General features: G+C 42.5%; 1 protein-coding gene across 10 annotated transcripts in view; it reads right to left on the bottom strand.

Moving 5' to 3' along the window:
- Window positions 1-16,764, bottom strand: part of LOC114566221 (RNA-binding protein Musashi homolog 2) — a 251,123-nt gene that overhangs the window by 100,224 nt on the left and 134,135 nt on the right. For all 10 annotated transcript variants that reach the window (XR_003694035.1, XM_028594535.1, XM_028594533.1 and 7 more), the window contains exon 7: window positions 13,582-13,630. Coding sequence is in view for 9 of the 10 variants with exons in the window: in XM_028594535.1 (XP_028450336.1) it covers window positions 13,582-13,630 (49 nt within the window). In the remaining variant the exon portion in view is untranslated. The remainder of the gene's footprint in view (window positions 1-13,581; window positions 13,631-16,764) is intronic.

The raw sequence follows: 16,764 nt of genomic DNA, 5'->3' as shown, positions 1-16,764 counted from the left end.
GAATTGGATTTTTAACCTAAGCACTGATGGTCACAAGATTAAAAAAAAAAAAAAAACAACAACAAAAAGCTGGTCAACTGAACATAAATAAATTTGGTCCACACATATCTGAGAAATGGGTTTTAACATTGGCGGTAAGACCTGTGCGTTCTCATATAGTCTGCTCGTCTGTTGTCAGAGGCCTAACAAATTGGTTCTCTGACCACTTGGGAGCATGTGTGAAGCGTGTGATGGTTTAACTTGCACAGAAGAATCAGAATCAAATTTAAAGCAGTGAATTTCTGTGATACATCTTACCAATTTCCTCTAAAGCATCCAAGCTCAATCTGAGCGTCTCTCTGTGACAAGAATTATCTCACGAATACCAGAGGGGGAAGATGACTGACAATTGTTCTGGGTTAAAATTACTTTTTTCTGTGCTTGCTGGCTATGCAAAGTGAGTGTAATTACTAATTTGCAATCTTGACCAATGGTATCTCAACTCCATGGCATAAAATGGACCTTAAATACTGATTGGGCTGGTATTAATTAGCCTCCAAGGTTAAATATTAACACACAATGTAGAACAAGTTTCCAGGCGTTAGTAATTCCATGAAATTATGAGTGGTGTGAATGTGTGTGAACTGATGTTCCTTTTATTTTGTTGGTCAACTACTTTGCCCAAATTGGACATGTTGGACTATTCTTGCTTTCAATAAAACAAATCTTCATGATAGAATAAAGAAATATTGTAAATTTGATACGTAGATTCTACCTCAACAATGCATAATTTTTCATGAATGTGAAAAAAAGATATTTACAAGAAAAATGTGTCTTATTAGAGCTTGATTCCTTTAAAGGACACCAATAAAAATACCAATTTATCCTCTTTTGTGTCATTATTAGTAATACAATTTGGCAAAAATACACCACCTAGCATTCATAATCACAGTTGCACTGAAACCTTTGGAAAGAGAGAAGGAGACAGAGGAAAAAAAAGGAGGTTGGTCAGAGACAAAGACAGAGAGACAGACATAGAGAGGGAGACGGAGACAGAGAGATCAGAGAGCTGGGGACAGGAGAACAGCGAACGATAAATGAATTCCCAAGAGAAAAGGAGGGACATGGAGAAATTACAGAACAAAAGGAGAAGACAGAAATGACATTTCTTAAGGGACTGCTGTGTTTGCAGGTTGGTGGACAGAGAAGAACCTGTGATATGGATCCTTTGATGAGGCATTTCAAAAAAAATAAATAAGTGATCTCTCCAGAAATGGGACATGAAAATATACAAAAAAACATCACTACTCTTTGGAGGAGAATCTCCCTGGCAGGTAGGTGGAGCAGACAGAGGCAAAGGTGAGAAAGCAACGGGGTAAAAAAAAAACAAAGAGAGCGAAGCACAAGGGAACGAGCTAAAAAAAAAAAAAAAGAAAATGTGTGAAGTGACAGGAAAGAAAGAGTTAGAAAGGAAAAGATGACGAAGATAAAGTCAGATGAGAGACAGCTGCCTTTGATGCAACTGCTCTTCAACTGTGGCAGTTCGGAAAGAGGGTTGGGCACGTGTGGATGTATGTGTATGTGTGTGTGTGTGTGTGTGCACATGCACATGCACATGTGCAACCCTCTGAGTGTATGCAAGTGTCAGTTAATAAAGTTCACATAAGCGTGAAAGGCGGGATTGATAAGGCAGCTGCTCATTTGTAGTGCGTAAGGAGTTGGTTCCCACATGCTCAAAGTACACAAACACAGAGAGACACAATCGCTCACACACAGGCAGACAGAAAAGCTGCCTCTGGAGGTATCAAGAAACACTTGGGGCCTACAAAATATTCAAGGCTCTCTTCTAGACAGAATCCCCTCCCAAAGCTTGCTGACAGAGGAGCGCAGCGAACCTCCTCTCTAAAACAGCGCGCCGTCTTCATTCGCCCTAGTCTTACAGCGTGCTCGTACTGTATCAAAGCCAGGACACACTCTGCTGTGTGAAGTGCCATCACCGCACTCCTCCTCACACACGCTTGCGTTCTCTTTATGTCTCGCTTTCTATCTTTCTCGCAGACACAACTTTGAGAGAACAGAGAGGGGAGCAGAGATGGGCTGGCAGCGGTGATGAAAGACAGTGATGAAGGTGCAGCGGTAAAACACACTGTAGACGCCATCTATCTACTGATGGAGAGAACGCATCACACAGACGCACTGTCTTTTAAGTTCAGTCTCTCTCAGCATAAGCCCAATAAAGATCAGGCCCAAAAGTGCACATTTACACGACCCTGTGGCTCATACATGAATGAAAACAAACACATACAAACAAACAACCCCTTCTCTCCAATTACACTGGCAATTCCATGGAGGCAAAAACCCAAGCAGAGGCAACTAGGCACAACGCGTATTTATCATGTCATCGTCCCACATGGATTCCTTTGTAACCTGTCGAACTATTGATTGGCTGCCATGTCAAGGGTCTCTCACAGCTGTGAGGTTTTTGCTGCCAAAAGCTGCATAAGCCAAAAATCACTACACTTACACAAATTTAGATTTATTACAGATCATTATGCATTATGGCGTGAATATCCACTGATATGTTGGGTTTGCCTGTTCATATGTGTATGGGGTACACCTGTTCAACTGCATGTTAACGCAAATGGCAAATCAGCCATTCAGGTGGCAGCATATAGGGATGTAGACATGGTAAAGATGGTCTGCTAACTTCAAACCAATCACCAGAATGGGGAAGATAAGTGATTTAAGTGACTTTAAACGTGGCACGGTTGTTGGTGCCAGACGGGCTGGTTTAAGTATTTCAGAAACTGCTGATCGACTGGGATGTTCACACACTACAATCTCTAGGGTTTAAAGAGAATGGTCCAAAAAAGAAAAAAAATATCCAGTGTGCTAAAACACCTCGTTGATGTCCTTTTATGGCAACAATGTACCAATCTTCTAATGGCTACTTTCTAGCAGGATAACGCGCCATGTCACTCAAATCACACTGTGCTGAAATAGCTTCCACAAGCACATCTCAATCCAGTAGAGCACCTTTGGGACATGGTGGAACGGGAGAATCGCAACATGGATGTGCAGCCGACAAATATGCAGCAACTGCGTGATGCTATCATGTCAAGATGGACCAAAATCTTTGAGCAATCTTTCCAGCACCTTGTTAAATCTATGCCACAAATATTAAAGGCAGTACTGAAGGCAAAAGGGGGGTTCCAACCTGGTACTAGCAAGGTAGCGGCTGGTGAGTGTAAATATGTGTGTAGTGGCCAATGTCACATAAACAGGGTGGCTGGCTGAGGGCTTGTTCTCTGTGAGAATCTACAGTGGGGCAAGGCACATCATACAGGGAATGGGCCCCGAGGCAGCCACCCAATTTATATTGCATTGTAACACACACACACACACACACACACACACACACACCCTTGCATAAATAAAAACACAGCACACCTACACAGAAGCGCACAGTTAAACACAGAAAGACCGACTTGGAACCTGTCAAGTGCGAACAAACTGATGACAAGACAGCGACAGATGGATTCACTGAGGAGAGACGAGCTACGCATTCAACTCAATTAGCAACGTGCTGCTGCATGACGCCAATGGGATATGGAATCTTACCATGACTGGCAACCTGTCAATCGAGCAACAGAGGCGCAAAACAAGCATCATGCAAGACGCGATGAATTAAATTTAATAAACCAATAAATTAATTAATTTATGAATAAATGGTATAAACCCATGGAGTGGCAGCTCTGCATCGAATAACAGGGCATAATGTGACCAGGGAGCCTAAATATCCCCAGGCGCACACACACAAAGAAGAAACTGGCAGTGGGGAAAGAAGAGGAGAAGGAGGAGGAGGCAGTGGGGAGAGACAGCAAGGAGAGAGAAGAGAAAGAACAATGGCTGCTTCCCTCTTTCTCTCTTGCTCACTCTCTCTTCACGAGCTCTGTTCATACATTATCCTGCCATGGTACCTAATGAGCCAGGCTTTTCCACCCTGACACTTACGCTTGGCTAGGCAACCCTTATTACAGTCTAGAGGCGCACACACACAAGCACACACACAAGCACACACACAAGCACATGCACACGCACAGAACTGACCATCACAGGTCATCACAGCAGCTATGTGATGGGGGAGCATAAAAACATTGCTTGTCGCTTGTGATGTAAAGGAGCACGCCGTATTCAAATGCATCTTTATTGCTTGCCGGAAGAAATCTTCATTTAATGGTTCAAGTGTGTTTGTGTGTCAGTTTCAGACATGTCAAGTTCCTAGTTCTTACAAATCCATGAAGCAGCCTGAAGGCTGCTTGGTAATATAGGGACAGACACCATGTGCCCCTTCTGAGTCCTTGGTTATTACCAATGCTTCAATGTTCTTGACGGAAGACAACATTTCTCTTTTTGCTGCTTTTTACAGATACACACAAAAAAGGATGTCTATCTTGTCTGGCAACATACCAGTCAGTGCCAGGATGTTCCCTGCAGTGCTATGATTGTTTTGGCTGCTTCTGTATAAAAAGCCCTTCCACTTCAAAAAGAGCCTCCCACAACTGCTTAAGTGGTAAACCAACAGGACTGTGGGAGGCCAATCAGCTGCAAGTACAGTAGGAGCTACATGGTTAAAGTTGGTCAAATAAACATCAAATGCACAACAGCATGGAAGTATAGAGTGGAGGCAGGAGAACTGCTTTGAAACGGGGGATGACTGGCATGTCGGGTGAAGACTTGGAATGACATAAGACACTCAGTTTGACCCTCAAAGCACGGAAAAATAAGAACAAAAAAATTTAAGAAAGAAACCAGAGACTGTTCTTTTTCCCTTTAATCTAAGATTAGATGCCTGGACTGGAGGTGATGTAATCTAATTCCGTTTGCAATCTTTCTGTGAGAAGTGATTGCTGCGGCCCAGCAGATGATTGTAATTTACAGCCGTGTGGGGCTGGTGTATTTCTGACCACCATTACGCTCAAGAGAGACAGTAAAAAACCTAACTTCAAAGCAGTTGAGCTGAGACTTGATAGTTGATGTGTTGTCCTCTTTTATTGGAATTTAATAGCTTATGTCAAAGTTATATAGAAGCGGTTTCCCTGAAAAAATGTGCGAGAGGTAGGATGCTATCATATTTAAATTCAAACACATAATGTCGCCCCAACTGTGTTTTCATAAATAGGAGCAGGATAAATGATTGTGTTTTGTATCAAGTGAAACACCAGTGACTGTGGCATTTTTAAATGCCATCTATGAATGTGAACGCCTCTAAAGTATATAAATCAGAGACTATCCATCATTACACAGTACTGAGATATATAATGACATATCAGATTTATGTATATCAGCATCAGGAACAGTTGACAAACATTACTTCATGGTATAAAGCTGTCAAAAATCTAGATGTAAATGTGTCCATAAACCGTAAGCCAACTCTTTTATTGCAGTTACTGAATTTTCAGTGGAATAAAAATAGCCCATTTACTTTTCTCCTGAACAAAAGGAAGCATATTTCTCTTATTTCTTAAATCTGATAAGTAATATCCAACAAAAATTGCATCAGAAACACTTTTACATATCTATAAAATCAGTAGAAAATAATTTACTCTTCAAAGGGGGACAACTGTGCGGAGTACAGATGTTTCTGCAGTGAATCTGTGGGCGTGAAGGCTATCAAAAACATGTCCATGCGATCAGCAGGTTTTAAAAATCCTACAAAGACAAGAAGCGACATATTTTACTAACACTGCACAGCAGACACTTAGATAATTCCCTCATGTGCTGCGCTCAGCTGTAAGACGCCTGGGTAGGCACCAATCAGGCTGTAAAAATAAAGGGGACAATGCACGGGGAAGCTTCCCCTGTCTGTTTCTCTAGCCCCATGCACATAGGATGCAATATTCCTGCAGTGATATGGACGTCTTGCTATATCGTTTTTAAATGTCTTGACTTCAAGTGAGCTTGTCAATGCTGAACGTACTTTCAAACAAACTCGTGTGCCTATGTGCTTCTCACACAAGCAATGTGTGTGCATGTCTTTTTGTATCTGTGTGCGTATTTGTGTGTGAGTGGATGTAAACTCAATATTCCAGGTCACGGTGGCTGCAATCTCACCGGAGGTTTAACCTTGGTAAATCCACTATTAGGTGTTCTAAGAATGATGATGTGAGCAGTAGATCCTCCCTGATGGTTTCACTTTCTAAGAGTATCCAGCAGGTCACAAATAGAGACACTGTGGGGGTATTACAAGGTTAAAGGTGGGCTAACTCTCCATATGATGACAATTCCAAGCTGGCATTTTCATTTCCTGAAGAGACCGATTCCTCATGGCAGCAGCTGAGGCCAACGATGTTTGCTTATTTTTGTTCAAATAAGTTCATCTCTGCTTTTAAGAGGGAATATATGCTGCAAATGTGCAGTGTGGACTCACTGTGTAGATAGCAAATTATTTTTCCATTCACATACTGTATACTGCATATCCAAGGAAAATTCTAATCAATATGGCTTTCCAATGCATACACACACACACACACAAATCAGACCATGCCTATCATACACAAATATGCCTTTCTGCACATTTTTTCACTTTCATTTTGTCCTTCAAACGTCTTCAGAGGTGCGGCCGTGCAGCCAACCAGTGGGAGTAGCTGATGTTTTTAATGGCACAGGGTTTGTCTCCTGGTGGTGAGATAAACACGGGGAAGAGATTAAAACCCCAGGCTTTCTTCCACAATCTCCTGCCTTCATCCTCCTTCCTCTTGCAGTGGCCATGCAGGGCCGGCACAGCAGACTCTAATTCAAAACCAAACCCATTCGTCTATAAGGCATACTAGAGCCTAAAAAACACACACGACTACAGCAACATAGATAGAGGGGCACATTTCAGCAGGGCGCAGGAGTCAGACAGGTGACAAGGAGTGGAGGATTGTCTACCGTTTAATCACCTACCTGTCAAGCACGTCTCATTGGGTTCATCACAAAATACGAGCAGGAACTTACACAGCTACTGACGTTGGGGTTGATTTTTAGGTAGAGTCTGCTGGGCCAGTGCTGCCAGGACGTGGATCACAACAACCACCCTGAAGAGGATGAAGCAGGGCCAGGGGCCAGGCTCCTTGCTTCATGCTACGCCTCCCTAGTGAGGCACAGGTTGGCCTCCAAGCCTCAGTCTTGGAGCTGATGAGCTGGAGCAGTTATTAAGAGTGGCTAAACATATAATTTCCTTTGTCACTGTGATTAGGCCAAGGTGAGGGGCCCTCAGGTAGAGGTAGACCCAGCGTGTATGATTAGCTCTGCCATTTAAATGACATTCAAACTAATCGCTAATATCAGCTCTGTCAAGGTGAGAGAATACAATAAGGAATATGTCAGCTCACGTTGGAAGGCTGAAGCAATGCAAGGGCAAGTGCGGGAATATCTGATTCCACTTGATGCGAATGTTGTGTCAATCAGTTAAGTCAGGCACAGCGGTGGATTGTTTTACTCTGCTCCAGTGCTGCTATACAGTAGTCAAAGAGCACGGAGGAGCTGTGATCTGTAAACACTACATCTCCCGTGGAACCAACGGGGATTCGGTTGTTTAAAAAGGGATTGGCAGTGGGGGAAATTAATCATCAGAGAAGACCTGGCCCTCGGAAAAGTGCTGGGGAAGTTCTGTTCAAACAGGTTTTATTCTCTTGTAAAAACAGCAGTGGCTATTTGCTTACAGAGCTATTTGGATGAGGAATTAAAGAATTGGTTAACTTTTCTACTGCTGTTGGAAATTCATCTCTGAAGTCATGCCATCTTTAAAACTCAAATGACCCTGCTCTCTCTCTTGCCTGAACAAAAGAAGGCATTATCAAACCTCACTCTCAGCAGTGCTAGATCCATTTGGTAAACAGCCTGTGTCCTACAGTAGTAATCAGAGGGTATTTTTGAGGGATTTGCAGGCTGGCCAGGAGGCATCCGCTGGAGTGATCTCTAATTGCTAGAAGCAGAGGCCTAGACTGCCTGGCGCTCTTTTGAAGCCATCGGCAGCAGCTTCCAGCCAGAGGAGCCAGCAGGGGGAGGCTTCCCACTGAGGCACTCCTTTTTCTTTATTTCCTTCTCTTTTTCTTTCTCACCATGCCTTCATTCTACTTTCCGTGCTTTTCCTGTGCTCAGTCCCCCTCCTTTCCATTCTCCCCTTTTCCCTTTTCCTCCCATTTCTTTTCTAACTGTACTTGTTCCCTTTCTCCAGTCCCTTTTCCCCCTCCTCTTCTACTCAGTCAATGAGCCAGCAATCACTTTGCAGACAGACATCCTCTGCTCAGTCGGCCATGTTCAATCCCTAGCACTGGTGGCTGATGAGGCATTGTGGTGACGTCAAACACAGGGGCTTTTCAGGGAGCAACAGTTAACCTGTGGAGGCGCAGCTCTGCTTCCCAGGTTACAGGACTCATACTGGCAGTCCTTGTATAAAATAATGAATGTAATATGCCAAAGCGATGAACGATAATGAGGCCAATTATTTTCTTTTTCTCACCCAGTAAGGCAGGAGAGGCAAATTTATGTCAAATAGCTGGTGTCTAATGACACCTTATACTGGTCTAGCCTTTGTTACTGTATGAGCTTGTGTATCCTGGGACAGAGACTTTTGCTCTATGAAGCTTAGTTTTGATTGTTGTGACAAACACAAAACGCCAAAACCACAAAGTAATATACTGTTGGAAGGTTGAACTGTGTGGCATATTCATAGGCTTGGTCATATTGCTCACATTGCTTACACCGGGGCTGTAAAATGCACCTATGAAATGAACAAAGACACACAAACTGAAGAGAAAAACTGTGCGCTGTCATCCACACACATGGTCTCACAGAGACACAACCAGTTTCTTGTTGTTTGGAAGGCAGCTCGCTCAGTGTGACATTGACTCCTCAGTGCCAATTCCACACTGGGAGCTGCACTTGCTAGCTTTGCTGCCAATCCAGGTAAAGAGATTACAGACACACACAATGCAGTCTTCTGTTTGTCTGCCAAAAAGAAAACCAGCCTTTTAAGAGCACAGAAAAAAGGCTATACAAAAATTCACACAGCCTTGGCTCCGTCCTTGCACAAAAACCAAGAATATCCTTCTTCTCCAGGAACATGGCTTCTAATATGGGCCTCACTCATTTGGCTCTCTCGTACAAAGCAGCCCTCTGACTAAAACAATGCAGCCTCTGCTTCTTTATCTTGGTCCCCAACACTGTAGCGCATTACTATTACTTGCATCATTCAAATAAAGAAGGAATTTGGCTTACGATCAGTCACACAGTCATTATAAAGCTACACTAATGGGTGCTCTCTGGTTACAAACTATTGTAAAACAATATGAAAGAAAGTTACACTAGGATTTCATCATCTTTCTTAATAGTGTAATTAAGAAAAGGTAAAAGAGAACGTGTGCGTTACCCAAAACAGATATAAATGTCACCTCCAATATTTTAACTCACAGTAATTAACTAAAAACTTGTTGAAAACTAAATACTTGGTGGAAACTGCAGGTATGACACTGATTAATAGCAGTACAGATTTTTGCAGAGCATGAATCAAACCATCACCGTTGCATGCAGTTTTGACCCAATTAATCAGCTACTTATAATCGTAAGAGTGTAATTTAGCTTAGGGATTGCAATGTACTAATTTGCATTGTATATACTTACATTTTTTGATTTGTGTGGAATACGTGTGATGCCGAGAAGCTGCATGTGAGTAATCAAATCAGAGGGAGTACATATCTATACGGTATATTTCCCCTTGAAAAGGTCCTGTGTGGATTATGTGTGTGGAATTGTGCTACAGAGATCTGCTGATGAAGAGAGTGGTAATGTGGTGGAAAAGGAGGGCTAATTATGGTGTAGCAGAGTAGCAATTAATAAAGAAGGCATGTGAGTAGTGAGATAAAGAATTCATCTATCATCTACTGTACCTTTAACTTACAAATCAAACCCCAATGCTTTGGCGGATAACGATTGTTGTCACTCTGCCACTCTTTCATCACAGTCTCCATCCCTTCCTCTAAGAGATGCCATTTGTTTCACCTCAGCAACCCTCTACTTAGCACTACCAATTGGGTTTGACAGTAAAATCCCATTTTTGGTTATATATCAAATGTCAGCCTGCAGGACAATAGTAGGCAAAAGATGACTATATGATAGATGATAATATGGACTCGGGGCTATTCCAAAAGCTTTTATTTCCAACCAGTGTTGCTCGTCCTATCATCCAGGGGAGGGCATGTGAAGTCATGTTGAGGGTAGTGGGAATGACGACTGGTATGTGGAGTCGGTGGCTGCTGTGCTCATGGCCTTGTCCCAGGACATGGCCTGTGTTTTGGAGCATGCAGACACACACACACACACACACACACACACACACACACACACACACACACACACTGTAATTTGTACCTCCTGCACTGCTGAATAAACCATCTAAAAACTAAAAGAATAACTGCACAACACAAATATACACATTTCCTATTTCCTCTTTTCTGTCACAAACTGAGTATCAGGAGAGGAAGGGAAGGTTGAAGGGAGGCGGTGTGGTGGGGACACTGCAGCAGAACATGGAACAATAGGCGCCCTCTGGCATCAACCTCTGGACAGCCCAAGCTGCTCACCAAAGACACTGAACTCACCCACAATGAACTGCTGCAGTGGGAAGGGAGGCTTTAGAGAGTTCAATTTCCAACACAATTGGCCGTATTCTACTCTTTTAAATGCCAAGGAGATGGTGTGCAGCATGTGCCTTTGTGAGGAGCTTTGCTTACAGCGAGTGTCCTCTAGCAGGAGAGAAAGACGGGAGAAATGGAGAGATGGCGAAGACAGGCAGGGTAGGGAGATGGTCTGGGGGACAGAAAGAGTGAGACTGTGTAAATGAAAAGAAAGAAAGAATAAGACTGAATGACTGGGCAAGATAGAGCGTAAAAAAAAAAAAAAAAGTACAGAGCGAAACGAGAAGGGTAGAGAATGTCTCCTCTGGCTGTCGTTTCGCCAGCCTCACAGGGACCGTCTGAAGGACATTGCTGCTACTAGTGGAGTGTGACGTTTGTCCTCTATCCAATTCACCACAGCCCCAAAGAAAACACACTTACAATCAAGTGTCCATCATGCATCTCATACACAATAAACTCGTCCAAACTAAATACAATGCATTATAGTAATACACAATATACCCTCTATGTAAAAAAAGAGCTTAATGGGAAAAATAAAAAGCCACTGAGATAACATTCAAATGAGGTGATGTGACGTCACTGCGCCAGAGCAGGCCTAACAACAGATCACATAGAAGTGCTGCAAATTTGACCTCAGATAACCAGTGCTTTCTTTTTTAAAGGAATAATTTTCCTTTTGTACACACCTCCATAATATACTATAAGTATGTAGGCTCTTCTCTACAGCATATTTAATTTGCTTGTAGAAACAATAGTATTAATTTTGCCTCACACAAGCTCAAGTAAATATAAAAATGCTTACTGACTTCAAGGAGTTCCTTAAAAAAAGATGTTTAGGCTGCTGTTGTGCTTTAGGATTTGGGTCAGAACAGTTTTCAAATTTTGGTCGAAATGCAACTGCATAAAGCTGGGCACCACTCTTGTAAAGCACTGTGTTGAAGGTACTACAACAATCCTGATTAACAAGAGAAAAAAAAGGGGGGAATGGAAAATGGAGATATGCTCTTTCCTGCAGTGCTTTGAAAAACATTAGAGGCACTAAGTGAACTATTATTTCTGGGACTTGCAATTATGGAACAGGCACCATGTTTTTTAGAAGAATTGCATTGTGTAGCTTTTGGATTGTTAAATAAAGAATGTGGTATTTTTATCTGTTGCAGTGCAGCAGAGAAATCCAAAATTATTTTTTCATGAATCAATCTGTAAGATAAAAATGAACACAGGTGGGAAATTGATTTGGACTGCCGGGCTGCCAGATGCCCATTACTGGATCTGTAGGCAGCGGTAAAGTGGGCCCAGGCACTGGTTTCACTGATAATATATTCAATGTCCTTTCCTTTGTGGTCACGGGGCAGATGAGCCATTAATATTACACAATGGCACCAATGGCTCTGATCTATTATTCAACTTTTCTTATGGCTCTGTAATATTCTAAGCAATTCATCAGGAAAAGCTGTTGTGTTTTTTCAAGATGAAAGCAGCAAATATACACTGTTTCTAATTCCAACTGGAACAAAATATCTAAATGCTAGTTAGAAGAAACAGCAACAGAACAAAGCACTGCACCTGCCTCCTGCCTCAGTGTCACACTCAATATAAATACGTCCGCTGTCATCAGAAAAATTGCCAAGGAGGCTGTTTCTCCATCATTGTCTTCATTTGAAGGGCATTTTGCTGCCCAAAGGCAAACGCCGAACTCACTCCCCGAGCGTGGCGCCCATCCCCTTTCACAGAGGGCTGGCAGTGCAGCAGACAGGAGAGAGAGAGAAATAAGAGAGAGAAAAAGAAAGCCTCGTCTCAAAGCAGACCTCACACTGGGTTCTGTCACTACAGATCAAAATCCCCTCAAAGCCATAGATCACTTCCACCACAGTTCACATGTTCCACACTTAGAAACTGTTTACCAGACTCAAAGAGTTCGTCTGCACAGTGTACACACACACTTGCAGAGTACACTCACAGATACAGTAGAAAAAAGAAAGTGAGAGAGTTTGCACAAAAAAACAATACAGCGTTCGATCCGAGCCAACTGCACTTAAACATTTATACAGGTTAGGAGGATGAGTCGCTCACTGCAAACGAATGTTTACGTCTATATGGCAAAACAGCGCCAGTTCACTGAGATGGTGCGATGCCAGCTCAGCCTACAAACGAGCTGACTGGGGTGACAAACAGAGAAGTGTCTGCTCTTTTCTCTTGTGGAAATACCTGTCAGTGCCTGTCGACTACTCTGGCACACAATGATACATACACACATACGCAGCCGGGGACAGCCCGTCTCCTAAAAGTTCCTTTAACGTACCTATGTGAGGATTCATAGCCAATAACAGCCATCGCACACGGCTCCAGATAAGTGACAGCCCTATATGTGCTTTACCGGCGGTTAAGTCGGGCCTGTAAGCGTGAAGCCTGGCTTAAATATACACCACTGCATTGTGGTGCAGGGAGGAAACCTGTCTTTGGAAAGTCCTCTGCATGAGAGAGAAACGTCCCCTCGTCTTAGATAAGGGGCCGATGAGAGATAGCGATAAAGTCAGTGCTTCTCCTGGGCCTTATCTGATGCTGTTATCTGACTACACAGCACCCACCATCTCACAATCTTTACACCCTTTAAGCACCTCTCTAAAACACTCACACCAGCATCATCACAGACACACAAACACAGACACACACACAAACACAGACACACACACACACACACACACACACACACACACACACAGACACACAAACATTCTAAACACCGTACCAGCTTATTGATTACTTTGACACGCTCCTATTGTTGAGCAGATGGTACACCTAATATCATGTAAGATTGGAACTGTTCTGTGTTATCTCATGGGGAAAGGACATAAAATGAGTATTTTCTCACCTTTCAGAAAGACAGAGCAAAAAAAAAATAAGAGAAACGCTGTGCACTTACCTCTATGTCTGTTAGTAGTCTTATCAAACATTAGCATGGCATCATCAACCTGGAAGACATAAGAAACGTACTGACATTAGCCTAATCTTTTCAGCAAGTTGCTGCTTTACACTTACTTCTTTCTAAGCACCCCCCTCTCCTACATAATCACTGCGGTCACAGGATTATTGTCAGGTTACCATTTCCCTTTCAGTCTGTAGCTCGTAAATTTGATGATACAGGAATTACAGGAATCTCAGTGGTTTTTACTCATTGTCTGGATTCGATGTGGCAAAGATGCGAGTGAAAAGTGGCAATAGTAGAGAAAATTAACAGAATGACAAACAGTGAAAAAATGGAGAACCGTGTGGACAATATGTTCATTTTTGATGAACACCAATGTCCGGTCTTGGGGAGAGTGACAGATAGACACATTACACTAAGCGAGCGTGAGACAAATGGGATCCTTTCCTCATCTCACAGCCGCAGCGGCAGCAGCATCCACTATAATATCATCCCTCATCATGTCCAATAAAGCCACACACAGACAGACAGCTTTTTTTCTTCTTCACCCATCCCTGAAAAAAAGGTCTCTAGACATACTCTGCTTTCTATAACTCTGAAGAAATGCTTAAATAACTGCGTGAGGGATGCTCATTTAGCCTGTGATTTTGTCTTGGGAGAAAAATAAAAAAAAAAAAAAATAAAAACAGAGAGGAAGACAGCAACAGCAGACAGAAACAAAGAGGGAACACTCTGCACCATTCACTCTCTGGTTATGGTCTCTAGGTAAGTGTAACGGTGTACCGAGGAGGCTTGATGCTGTGCAGGGGGAAAAATGTGCGCACAAGCATGCGTCTGTTTTTCACAGGAGGATGACAAAGCTTCGGGAGGAGATGGGAAGAGACAAGAATAGGGGTCTCACTCAAGCCGAACTGTCTGATTGGATAAAGAGAAGTGCCTGGCAGCCAGGCAGACTAGCGCTGGCACACTGTTTATGCCACCCTCTTGCTACACATTTGGCACACAAGCCGTTGGCACAGCTTGTAGGGCCCGGTTACTCACTGCACGGCTCACAGGCCACATGTGGCTCCCAGGCACTTTATTTGCACCTCCCCAAAATATTTCCAAATAGCCAAATATAGCTAGCTACAGTCACATGGATTTTAAGTAACCTATATACAAGGTACAGTATGCTTAGATTTGTTATGTAGGCACAGAGTAAACATTAGGGCTGGCCAATATGGCCAAAATCTTCTATCCTAATGTAGGTCATTTCATATTCCGATAACGATATATATCACAATATAGCATGTTTTTGTGAAATGATATGGAAAAATACACACAATGGACATTATATAATTTTTATGTTAATTATCTTCATAACCCCCATCCTAGTACACATAACTCAGCCCCTGAAGTGGGTGGGGAATCGGAGCCTACAAGTGGATGCAAGCATAGAGGTGAGCCTTATAAAATCCTACATTGTGTTTGCGGCAGAAATGTTTGCAGCCGGACGCGTTATTATGGATCACACGTAACTTCTAGGCAAGTCCCGCCCTACGAAGCAGCTCGATTGGTTGGGGTTAGGCATTGAAGCTGTGGTGTGCAGTGTAGATAACATATTTACCTCAAGGTGTGTTTCTGTATTAGGGATTAAACCCCCCCCACACACACACACACACACACACACACACACACACACACACAAACACACAAAACAGCAAAACACAAAAATAATGAAGTTTGCTGTGTCTCTGACAAATGTGCTATCTGATGACTGCATTATGGGAAAACCGAAAAAGAAAAGTAGAGTACAAATAAACAGCTGCCAAGCAATTGCACCAGCAGCAACAGTTTTATAAACAGAGATTTATAAAGTCACGTAACCTAACCTTTTGTCTCATGCCAGGCGATCTAATGAAAATCGCATTAAAGTGACAGGAAGTGGGATAACTGGAATTTGTAGTGCAGTGGGTTGTGATTTAATTACAGGAGTTTGAAGAACACAGAGTAACTTCTGGATGTTTTTTTTTTTTCAGCAATTCAATTGTTATATTTTGTACTGTACCTAGCCAGGTAATCCCATTGCCCAGGAATTAAATATGAGGAGACTTTAGTTCAATTCCTTTTTTGCTACAATTCTGCTCCTAAAACCAGAACCACTTTCTAATGTTTCTCCACATCTGACAGCGTGAAAGCTCCAATGCAGAGCAGAAGATGGAATGGCATGTTTACCAACTATGGTAAACATTTCATTTGACAAGCGTGGCTGACAGCCTGTGATCATTTACATAGGAGACAGAAATTTATAGCATTTGAGTTCTGTCATCTAATATCAGTAATACTGGAACAGCTAAAAGAGTCGTGACGGCATGCATCAGTAGAGGTGTATACAAAATGGCCAGCGGAGAATATTCTGTTTTCTTAAAAAAATCTAAGTAATGGCCCCTTCTTGAAATACAACTGTTACAACGGAGATTGATTAGTAACAATTCTGTGAAGTCTACTCTCTGATTTGGTTTAAAATAATACCAAAAAATAATGTACACAACATAACAGTAATTATGACATATGTACTGGTATGCAATACATTGGTTTTGTTATGTAGCCAACTATAATTAATATCATGTGTTGTTGCTATCAAGGCAAACAAGTAAGAGCAGGATATCTGACCAAAAAAAACCAGTATCATCAGCCATCAACCGCCACAATCCCTTCAGCAACATGACATTCAAATATCTGCACTGGGATATTTATAGTATTGCTACTGTAAAGCCATTTACTGCCTGAGAGCAAAAAGACTTACTTTGTAAAGTGAAGTGAGGCCTATTAAAGGAAGTGTATTATATAAATGTGTGAACTGTGTTGTTGTGACATTATTAGAGGAGGACCATCCTGTACTGTAAGCGAGACCCATACAACAGAGAACACAGATTCACAGTGAAGCACTGATGTGCACTTTAACAAAGAATGTGCACATCATGTGAGAGTCACACTTCAGCAGGTCATACAATACAGCCCCCCCTCTCTCTCTCTCTGCCACTTGCAGAGTCTATAGAACCATCTCCTGTGCTTCAGGGCTTTTCAATGTAGTTATTCAAGCAGAACACAACTGTGTGCCTCCATCTGATAGAAGGTTAAGGACCTCTTCACTGCTCACAAAAAAGCCCGCCACACAGAGGTGAGGCCAGGCTCACCTCA

The sequence above is a fragment of the Perca flavescens genome, chromosome 13 (assembly GCF_004354835.1).
Source record: "Perca flavescens isolate YP-PL-M2 chromosome 13, PFLA_1.0, whole genome shotgun sequence".
Taxonomy (NCBI): Eukaryota; Metazoa; Chordata; class Actinopteri; order Perciformes; family Percidae; genus Perca; species Perca flavescens.
Note: the sequence above shows the minus strand (reverse complement) of the source record. Positions and strands in the feature narration are given on the sequence as shown.